The sequence below is a fragment of the Bos javanicus genome, chromosome X (assembly GCF_032452875.1).
Source record: "Bos javanicus breed banteng chromosome X, ARS-OSU_banteng_1.0, whole genome shotgun sequence".
Taxonomy (NCBI): Eukaryota; Metazoa; Chordata; class Mammalia; order Artiodactyla; family Bovidae; genus Bos; species Bos javanicus.
This window is the reverse complement of record NC_083897.1, coordinates 25,202,102-25,213,328: the sequence shown is the minus strand read 5'-3', so window position 1 is coordinate 25,213,328 and position 11,227 is coordinate 25,202,102. Positions and strand designations below refer to the sequence as shown.

The 11,227-nt window shown below is 51.2% G+C and overlaps 1 protein-coding gene across 1 annotated transcript; it reads right to left on the bottom strand.

Moving 5' to 3' along the window:
- Positions 1-7,105: 7,105 nt before the first annotated feature.
- On the bottom strand, positions 7,106-10,621 carry LOC133242539 (melanoma-associated antigen 9-like). The gene is made up of 4 exons (XM_061408736.1): positions 10,416-10,621; positions 9,848-9,901; positions 8,028-8,089; positions 7,106-7,953 (listed from the first exon to the last, which is right to left on the bottom strand). Exons 1-4 carry the CDS (start codon positions 10,619-10,621, stop codon positions 7,106-7,108), a joined length of 1,170 nt encoding a protein of 389 aa, XP_061264720.1.
- Positions 10,622-11,227: the final 606 nt, after the last annotated feature.

Here is an 11,227-nt window from a genome sequence, read left to right as displayed (position 1 = left end):
GACTCTGCAACACCATGGCAGATGTATGCAGCCATCATTCCCCAAGTCTGTCCCACAAAGAGACCCACATCGTTCACCTTGGTGACTGGATGCGGGGGAGAGAGGAAAGACGCAAACATTGTAAGGATGTCTAGAAGCAGGATGCTGTGGGAAGTGATAGTCAGGCCTTCACTCCGTCAGTGTCCGCAGTGGAGGGGGAGCATGTGTGCACCAGGAACATATGGAGGTCTGGCCTAGATCTGACCCAGAGAGCTCCTGCCTGCCACCTCCAGATGTGTGATTAGAACAGACGTGCTTGATGATGGGCACAAGCCCTGAATGCACACAAGCCCATTAGTATAGAAGCTATCAGAGCGGGGAAGATCAAGTGCACTCCCTGCACCTTGACTGTGAGAGTAAATACAAACCAAGATTCCCTCTGGTTTGGGAGATGTGAAGCATTAATGACACCCTTAACACCAAAAGGATGCAGGGAGGTGGTCCCCACTGAACCTCCTCAGCAGTCTGGACCCTACTTAAACCTTTAGGCTCCTAAGGAGGACACTGGACCACCACCCACTCGATAGCAACTGCTTTGCCAGGTTTGTTATCTTTGCTGGAACACATGGCCACCTCCTCGGCATACAGCATGTGGACATTGGTCCTCATGAGCTAGGTTCTGTCAGACCCACAAAGGGAGGCGACTGCAACAGTAATCCACCGCAAAACAGAAGTGGCGTCTCTGAGGAGATCAGACCTAAGCAAGGCCATAGATTACAAAAAGGTGAGCTAAACGCCAATATGACCTGCAAATGTGTCACAAGCACCTCTGCCACAGTTTATTCCTGGAGATTAATGGACCAGGAAGTTCTTTCCTGACCAGCTGCTAGGAGTGGAGTGTAGAAATGCTGAGCATACATGAGGGGTGGGTTGGCTGAACTGAAACTGCAGGTGGAAATGGACTCCTGCTGCAGTACCACCTCCACCGCACGTGGCCATAGAGACAGTGGCGAGCAGAAATCCGCTCCCAGTGGATGCAACTTCTGATGGTGCCTCTAGGGATCCACTATATATGGATAAAGGAAATGGCCCGAGCCAAGAATAGACATGGGCTTAAAGATGATGGAAAATGGATTGGCCATTCAGTCAGGTACTTAGAATGAGACATTTTGGTAGATTGCCACAAGTAGGTTTGGAGAAGGAGTACATCAATGAACCTATAGGAAGGGACACCAAAAAGGAAGATATGTGCATTGCCTCTTGCTACTCACAAAAGCATGCAGCATATAAGAGGGAAGAAACATCACTGAAGACCCAGTGCCTGAAGAACTGAGAGCGCCCAGCCTCTGTCAGTGGTCCCTCAGGGCTACAAAATGCTCTCACGCATGGAGGAGCTGTGGGGCCAAGGATGATGCTGCATCTGGGCTCAGCAGCACAGGCGCCACCAGCAGGCCAGATGAGCTACGGCACCTACCAGGGGTTTGCCCCACCATGGACAAAAAGTGATGCCGATCCCTCAGTGGCACCGTCCCTCCAGATCATTGAGCCGCTAATGGTGACTTGATCACAACATCTCACTTCCATCCTTGAAGGAGGAGAGGTTCATCTTTACTGAAATCGATATGTACACATTCTAGATGTGGGTTTCTCTTTCCTGCTTGCAGCACCTTGTCTGGCACCACTATTTGAGGGCTCACAGAAAGCAGAACTGACTGACACAGGATATTTCACAAAACCATCCAAGACCAAGAGACCCTCTAACAGCACACCAGGGGCTCAGAGGGCAAGTGGCCATGGGATCCAAAGTCGCTATCTCAGCCCCCACCATTCAGAAGCTCTTGGTCTTCTGGAACAGTGGATTGGCCTCTACAAAGCACACGTGGGGTGCACACTGGGATATGAGAGCCCGTGGTACTGGGGTGTCACCCTCCAGGGATCGGACATGCTCCACATCTGCCATCCTTAGTTCCCCACGAGGTAAGATACATGGTCCTTGAACCAGAGGGTAGAGTGACCCCATTGATCACCATTTCCACTGACCCATGACCCCACTTACAACCACTCCCAGAGATCTATGACTCCCTGAACAACCACACCCAGTGACTCATGACCCCACCTGCCACCACTCCCAGTGACCCACAAGGGAAGTTGTGCTTCCAGTTCTTAAGAATAAGTTCTGTAGTTCCACAGCACAGGTGTCCACAGTAGCCACATCTAGCTATTTACATTTGACTTCACATTATGTTACTGGAGTGGTCAGCCATGCCCTTCTCCAGGGGATCTTCCCTATCAGGGATTGAACTCATGTATCCCACATTGCAGGCAGATTGTTTACTAGCTGAGCCACAGCCTGCAATGCGGGAGACCTGGGTTCAGTCCCTGGGTCAGGGGAATCCCCTGGACAGGGAAATGGCAACCCACTCCAGTATTCTTGCCTGGAGAATCCCATGGATGGAGGAGCCTGATGGGCTACAGTCCACAGGGTCACAAAGAGTCGGACACGACTGGGAGACTTCACTTCACATTATGTTAAGGTAGAAGGCCTGGCCCTGGGACACACTAAGCACATTTGAGTTCACAATACCCAGCCTCATGTGGCTACTGGTTACCCTATTGCTGGTGGTGACATGGGACAGGCTGTTCCCAAAGCAAGAAGGCTCCCCCAGGAGACATGATAACAGTCCTACTGACCCATGAGCCATGGTTTCCATCTGGGCACTTTGGGCTCCTCCTGCTAGGGGACCAGCACACACAGAGAATGGTTCCCATCCTGGCAGGTAGAGCTGACCTTGATCCTAAGGAGTGTGAGGGTTACTCTGGCATAGGAAGAACATCAAGGAAACATCTCTGACAGCCAGGTGATGTATCTTGGGTTCCTGCCCCATTTCAGTGGTGAATTGACAAGTCCAAGAGCAAGGGTCAGAGAAGCTTCAGAACCCTGAGGGACAAAGTCTGTATTACCTCACCAGGGAAGCCACTGGAAATGGCCAAAGTCCTGGCTGAGAGTACAGGGGATTTAGAATGGATCTCAGGCAAGAAAGAGTGACCATCAGTTGTGGTGCAGCAGCTGCTGCATCTGTGAGGGCCCAGAATTTGTCCAGTCTTTCTCTCTGAGCTTCTTTAGGAGGAGAGGAGACCAACCAGAATCCTCAAGGAGCTGTCCTCAGATGAGGCAATCTCTCAAGATGAAGGGATTGTATGTCAAAGTCATGAGGGGTGGATTATAGTGGATGCTGTGGTGCCACCCAGGTCTCCTCCTTGTCACTAGCCCACTCATTTGCCCAGGGCCACAGGTCTTCATGGATGAGGACTCAGAACAAAAGTCTTCTCTGGAATTGGCCTCCACTGAAGGAGCTGCCTCCCTGGGGAAAGCTCATTGTGAGAGACTACTCATGGGATCAATGTCGGGAGCATACAGTTGCCTGACCCCCTCACCTTGATCAGGTTGATCTCTGCAGGGTCTTCCCTTTTCATGTCTGTCTTCTGAAAATTACTATGATCATCATGCTCTGAAATGGCACCAGAAGTGAACAACCGAATGAAAGGCAAGTTAGACACAGAGATTTAGCCTTTGGAGGTTGAAGTCATGGGCATGGGGGATCCCTGTGCCCTGTCCGAAGTTCAAGGAGTATGACTTCCAAGTATTTGTGTTGGACTCAATCACAAAGCTATATATATCTCAAGGCTTCTGTGCCCTGATGGTTATTTTGGCAAGTCAGATCATCTTCTTGTCCCAGCAAATATATGGAACAGAATTAGTAAGCATTTGCTGGTATGGAGAGGGAGGTGGGAGGGGGGTTCAAGATGGGGAACACGTGTACACCCATGGCGGATTCATGTTGATGTATGGAAAAACCAATACAATATTGTAAAGTAATAAATAATAAATAAAATGGTGTCATATTTACAGCTAAAAAAAAAGGAAGAAAGTATTTATGCATCACACAATAAGGCAGAGGAGTATGGATGGATGGACTCCAAGTTAGACATTTTCAACTGGCCTCCTGTTTGCATTTCATGGGGCACAAAGAAGTGGGCTTCAGGTCGGATACTTAAAAATGTTAGTATTCCCTGTGCCAAGAGATAGTTTGGCTACAGTTTAAGCACTTACAATCAGCCTCCTGTTTGCTCTATGAAATGAACAGAACAATAGAGACAGCGTAAATGGAGACATTTATAAGACAGTGTTTGTCTCTTATAAATACCTAAATGTAACAGTCATGGCAAGGACAAAGAGGGGCAAAACCTTGTTTGAGTAAAGGATAAAAGGATCTCCATTCCCCCATCTTTTGGGACAAGGGAGACATCAGACATGTGAAGCAAGGCTCCTTGTGGCTCAAAGTCAAGGGATAATGCCAGACCATAATGAATCTTGCTCCTCACGGAAACCTTCACTTCGAGATCCATGTTGGCTGAGGGGTGTGTGTATGAATGCAGGGGAGTGTCCCAGTGTAGGTCAGGTGTGTTTAAAAGAAACCAGATAATTGACTTGAAGGAAGACAAAAATTCAGAAGTACTGCCTCATATAAATGACTTTACCGCCTCTTGACTGTGCTCCTGCTCACCAGGTGTGACATCCACACCCTTTCTCTCCAGAATTCCATCTCTGCCTTGCTTCTGTCTCAACTAAACCATTTCTTTATGTGCTCTCCCACTTGTTGTGCTATGTTTCTATAAACTTTGTACCTGCATTTACAGTTTCTGCCTCTGTGATAAATGCATTTTTCACTGGAGGCAATGATCCATGAAAAAATAGCGTTCAGCCTCTAGCCCTTGCTAGTCTCCTGGCTAGGATTCCAGGCTCTCATCCACGCTACCCAGGTTCAATTCCTGGGCAGGGAATTAAGATGTGTCCTCACTCAACCACTCACTGCTGCCTCGCAAGATCAGTGCCACTGGGAGGAGCCCAGGTCCTCACCTTGGCCCTGAATGGATGGCGCCAGGACAGAGCTTCCATCAGTCAGTCAGGAAGGAGCCTTTCCAGCTTCTTGGGAATTTAGCCCCATGGATGTGGCACAACCTTTCTCAAGAATATCTTTCCACCCCAGATATCGGCACAAATGGGATCCTTTTTCCCCAATGTGCTACTGTTATTTAGATGAAAAGTTGTTTTTTTTTTTTTTTTCCTGTCTTTGTATTTAAATTGGTGAGTTGGTCATGTATTTATTCCCAAACTGTTGGAGGTTTACCTAGGATCCCATGTTCCCTGCAGGCAGCTTCCAGGAAGCAGAGGGAGAAGAGACATGAACAAGGACCTGGAGTCTCTCCTCTGCCCTGCAGTGTGCTCGGTGCTCAACAGACAGCAGCCAGTAGGTGTAGCTTGAGATGAAGATGATTCCCTTTGTGTGTTGAGGAGTTTTTGAGAAAGCCAAAGGTGCCTTGAATCCCCAACTGTTTCTAGTCACCCTTCTGTGCTGGCACTTTCAAATGCAAGATCTGATTTAGTTTCCAAGGCTCTTGGGAATGTCAGGGGGGGGTCCCCCCAGCTCCCTCCAGTGCTCTTTCTGCCCTTCCCTTTGCAGTGATGCTGCCCACAGTTTCAGCGAGCTGAGGATGTGCCCCTGCCTCCTGATGCCAGACACAGTCTCCCCCAGGAGGCCCGGCTGCCTCCACATGATGGAACTTGCCTGAGCACCTGCACAGGTTCCGTTAGGCTCCGCGACAGCCATGAGCTTCATGAGGGCAGGTATCAGACAAACGACAGTGAGAGGACAAGAACAGTGGGAGTTTTATTCATAAAATCTAGCTAGGATATGCACAATGCCGCACTTTTCACCTCCAAGGAGAATTCTGAGGTGTGTGAATTCAAGTTCAGTGCAGATTTTGCCATTGTGGTTTCCATAACCCCTCCTCATCTATGGCTTTAGGGCCTGACCACCTGGATAAACTGATCCATTAGATTAAGTGCACAGCCACCAGTTTCAAAGAAGATACTCCATTAAAATCCTGCCGAAAGTTTGGGGCTGCTTACCAAGATGTCTTCAACTATATTCTCCAAGACTGAGTAGATTGTGCAGCAAACCAAAGTCCACTCACCCCTCCCCATTTTGAAAAATTTTGGTGTACCTAGATCAAGCAGCATAAACAAGTGTTCCTGACCATAGTGTAACTTCCCTTCCTGCCCCAGGAAATTTATCTAGGACAGAAGACGATCTTCTAATGTGTATGTCCCATCTCAGATTTTCTTCTCACCCATAAGACACTGTGTATAACTCTGGCTGCTGCCGCCATCCACCCTCATCACAATCACCTCCCACAGAATGAACCCAGCTTCCCAAAGCCCCAAACCACCCTGGCCCAGGCACCGACACTCAAGTGATCCTCCTGGACCCTGCCCCTGGTTGCCCTGTTCTGTGGAAATAGGGGATGTCTGTCCACCTTCCTCATGTGACTGCAGCTCTTAGATCATCGCTCTAGGTGTTGGGGTGTCCTGCTTCTAGTGTCCCCACTGCGAACACAGGGCCTTCCACAGAGCACAGGCTCCATGAAGGTTTGTGGAATAAATGAGCCAGAGCGGGGCACTTATTAAGTCAAATCAGGCTTTTTGTACTTTCTTAAACAATAACTTGAAAAACTCCAATTGAACAGAGATAGTTTAGCTGTATAAAATGACAGAAAAGAAGTATAGAGGATCTCAGCTCAAATACATTTTATTTCTTAATTCTTACTAAGTAATATCATATTTCCAAAATAGTTATATTCCAAGTCCATGTAATCTTGTTCTGGATCACAAAATAAAATAAAGTGTTCACAATCACTTTTACAAAACAGCAAAACTCGTGTTCTTGAACTGGTGAGCACAAACACACTGTGATCAACGCTACTAACATAGTTGGACACTGAAGCTCGTTAGGCCTTCTATTACAAGGAATAACATTTGAAAAATTTCTAAAAGAAATAGAAGTGGATCTCCATGTCATTGTAGCGAACAGGAACCAAAGATGCTACACACCAGTTCCCCCAACTCTCCCAGCCGTCATGACTGAGAAGGCTGAATGCTCCCTCTTCAAACACAGAGGGAAGTATCAGCCTCCCTTCCTACCCCCAGGACAAGCTGCTGGATGTGGGCCTGAAAGGAGCCTGGCTGCTGTTCTGGCTCAGGGCCCCTCTTCCTCCTCCCTCACACCTATGCACACTGGGGTGGGAAGAACCTGGGACCCCTTCCATTGACCCTGCGCAGATAGTCCTTGACTTGCTGCTTGCTGGTCTCTGCATAGGCCCGGGGACCCCACAGGAACTCGTAACGAGCAGGGTGGCTGTAAGGCACCTGCTGGTACTGCAGGTACCCCGCCCGCACCCACACTTGGGTCAGCAGCTCCTCGGGCTCCCCATAGATGCAGTGCTTTATCCCAGCAAATACCCCCATCTTGCTGAGTGCTCCCCAGACCTTCTTCTCACTGAGCCAGTCCCCTGCTAGGAGAATCAGGCTCAGGGCTGCCACCAGGAGGCCAGCCTTTGGTATGCTCTGCTCATCCCTCTGCATCTCATTGAGGGTGAGGCCCAGGAAGGGGACCATGACATAGATGTGCTCTCTGTGGTCCACCTCTTTCATATCCAGGCCAAAGGCCAGATGCAGGCACTGTGTGGTTTTACGGAAGACCACTGGGAAGTGGGCCTGGTTATCCCTGAGGATCGTATTCAGCATTTCAGCCTGGAAAATCGGCTCCTTAGTGCCATACTTGAGGAGCAAGAACTTCAGTAGTTGAGCCGTCATCCCATTCAGAGCCTGCTTGAACAAGATCTCTGCATCCACGGCGGCAGAGGAAGATGAGACTGGAGGGAAGGAGGCCAGAGGGGTTGAGGCATCCTCTGCCTCAGCCCCCAGGAGCTGCGCCTCCACTGGGCCCTGGGCCTGGATTTGGCCCTGAAGGTCTTCCTCAGAAGTGCAGAGTTCATTCATCGGGACCACAGGCATGATGACTGGAGTCTTGTGCCCAGTGTGGGTGTGGCAGGGAGAAAATGGAGACCACTGACCTGGGAAAGAGAGAGAGTATAGATGGTCTCAGTTTTGAAATGCTCCACGGGTGGCTTTGACTGGGTCCACTTACTGGTCTTCCTTGAGGGCTGCTCTTGAGCGTTACCGGGGCGCTCCTCCTTGGTGGTCAGTCCCCTGTCAAGTGGGGAAGAGAAATTCTGGCTCAGGGTGCAGCCAGTACAGCCTGAGGTTCTGGGGCTGACAAGGTGGGGGGGGATTAGGGCCTTTTGAGGTCCCCTCTGTTCTGGGATGGGGAACCCCTGTGCACACTCAGGACACTCACCTAACCTTGACTGCTGGCACTCCTATGACCTCAGAACACAGACCTCAGACCTCAGTCTTCTCCTGGTTTCTGGAACCCCTGTGAGACAAATGGAGGGGGCACCTAGGGAGTAGACTGTGGCACAGACTTAGGCTTTCTGTGCTGGTAGGAGGGGTTGAATCTGTGAGGTCCCCCCAGATCTGGGGTGGCTAGCCCCTTTGGGGATCACATGTAGTGCTCACTTTTCCACTGGAATGGCCTGGACCTTCCCCCTTTGGGGGCCTGCAGGGAAACTCAGAACAAGAGCCACGTCTGGACAAAGTTTCGGGGGGCCTCATATGTGGCCACACCTGCCTAGGGCCTCCTGCGAGTCCTAGGCTGGGAAGATGCTGGGTCACCACTCCTCACGTCCTACCTGGCCTCCCAGCACTGAACAGAGGGGCGGGCGTGTGCTGAGTCCTCCCTCGGTATCCAGGGAGTCCAGCCTCTGCAGACCTGAAGCCTCCACCCTCCACCAGAACACCTCACCTTAAGTCCCCTAAGAAAGAGGTGAATAAGCTGCTCACCCCACTCTGGGGCCTCCAAGACCGGCCCCCACACCACCTAACCCCCACACCCTGGGCAAGAGCAAGGATCCTCCTTGCCTTAGGGTCTAACAGCCTCAGTCCTTCCCCACATGGAGCCTAGACTCCAGGCAGGACCTGTGATTGTCCCATCCGCCATGTTGAAACCCCGCCATTTTCACCAGGTCCCCAGGCTCTCTGAGACCCGGATGTCAGGAAATCCTGTACATGGTCATCCTGCCCACAGACTACCAGGGTCCCCTCTGTTCTGGGGTCAGGCTCCCCTCCTCCCTCAGTGTCCTCACCTTGACTCTCCGTAGGACCTGGACTTTGTCGTCTCCCTACCTGAGGCCTGTCTCCTCACACCAAGTCCCCAGTCTCTCTGATACCCGCATGTCAGGAAGTCAGACAGGTTTAGTGTGCTCTTCTCACCACAAGGGCTCCCAGGGCCAACTACTGGGGTGGGGATCTGTGGGGTTCCGTCAGTCCTCACGCAGAGACCCCTCAGTCCTCCTTCAGGCACCTCACCTTGCCTGCAGTCAGGACCTGGGATTCTCGCCTCTCCCCAACTGAAGCCCAGGCCCCTTATACCAGGGCCCCAGTATCTCCAAGACCCGGATGTCAGGAAGTCAGACCATGCCTGTTTCGCTCATTCTATCCCACGGACAGCCTGGACTGATAATAAAGATGGGCTACTCTGAGGTCTCTGATTGTGGTCCACGGTACCCTATTCTTCCCTCAGTGTCCTCAACTTGACACACCACAGGACCTGGGTATTGGCGCACCTGAGTCTCGGCCCCATATGTGAAGTCCCCAGTCTGAGACCCGGATGTCAGGAAGTGAGACCCCCCATGTTGGGCTCAACCTATCCCAGGCCCAGAGTCCCCGCAGACCTCCCTCAGCATCCTCACCCAGACTCTTTCAGAACCTAACATCATATGTGGCTCCCCTTCACGCTCTGAGGCCCATCCCCTTATATCAAGTTTCCAGTGTCTCTGCAATCCTGTGCTCATGCTACCACCAGGGTCTCTCAGGGCTGACAGCAGGTGCCAGGACCTGTGGGGTTACCTGTGTCCTCCCTCAAGGTCCTCATCTTGAGCCCTGGCAGGTCCGGGGATGTCCCTACATTGACCCAAAGCAGGACCCTCACATCAAGGCCTTCACTGCGCTGAGACCCCTGGAGGAGACTGTGGACATGATATCAGGGCTCCAAGCCCAGGGCTTCCCAAAGTTGAGATGATTCCACAGGGCTTCCTCAACCCTCTTTCTCTTTGTCACCATCCTCAGCTGCCAACTTTGCTTGCCTTAGAGCCAGCATCCCCCCAAACCAGGACTCCTGAGAGGCAAGCAGTAGAGGGGGCTCATTCCCACAAGCCTGTCAGGGTCTTCCAGGGCTAAAAGCAGTGATGACCTGTATGTCCTGGGCTACCAGCGCCCCCCTCAGGGTTCTACCTTGACTCCTAGCACAGCTGGGCTCCTTCACACTGCTGACCTAAACACAAGCTCTGTGACTCAGGCCCTCATTTCTCCCCTCCCAGCAGGCTCAGTGATGTCACATCTGGACACCACACCCCGTGGTCCCCCATGGCTGTTGAGAGAGCTGCACATGCATCCCTTTGGGACCCTCTGTCCTCACCTCGAGTCTCTGCAAGGCATGGGCCCCTCCCTCTGTCCACATGAGACTGTGCCCTCAGGCTGACTCTGACTCCCTGAGTCACTGAGGAAGTGGTGGAAGAGGCGGGGCTCCACCTGACAGCCCGGACCGGGGTCTCCAGGAGTCCCAGTAGGAGTGAAGTTGTATTCTATGAGAACCTCTGTTCCTGGGTGACTGGACCCCCTCATCCTCATTCAGGAGGGGGCCTCCTTAACACTCGAGAAAAGGCTGCAGTCCCAGGACAGATGCTGGATGAGGGCCTGCTGTGCCCATGACCATGGGGGATCACAGGGAACCACACATCTTCCCGTGGGGGCCCATCAGCAGTCACCATACTTGGAAAACATTTTGTATAAAATATTTGGTTTTAGGTGAAGAGACTGAGTCATGGCAGGTGATTTAGGGGAACCCTTGGTTTGATGATTAGATAATATTACCTGTTGGTTGTTCATTCGCTCAATCATGTCCAACTCTTTGCAACTCCATGGACTGCAGCGTGCCAGGCTTCCCTGTCCTTCACTATTTCCCAGAGTTTGGTCAAACTCATGTCCATTGAGTTTGTGATGCCATCCAACCATCTTATCCTCTGTTGTCCCCTTCTCCTCCTGCCTTCAATTGTTCCCAGCATCAGAGTCTTTTCCAATGAGTTGGCTCTTTGCATCAAGTGGACAAAGTATTGGAGCTTCAACTTCAGCATCAGTCCTTCCAATGAGTATTCAGGGTTGATATCCTTTAGGACTGACTGATTTGATCTCCTCACTGTCCAAGGGACTCTCAAGAGTCTTCTCCAACAC

Coding starts and splice junctions, on each gene's coding strand:
- LOC133242539 (XM_061408736.1), bottom strand. CDS start 10,621: ATGAGGGGGTCCAGTCACCCAGGAACAGAGGTTCTCATAGAATACAAC. Junction 8,090..9,847: donor GACCTTGAGGGAGGACACAG/GTAACCCCACAG, acceptor CCCACTTGACAG/GGGACTGACCACCAAGGAGG. Junction 7,954..8,027: donor GCAGCCCTCAAGGAAGACCA/GTAAGTGGACCC, acceptor TCTCTTTCCCAG/GTCAGTGGTCTCCATTTTCT.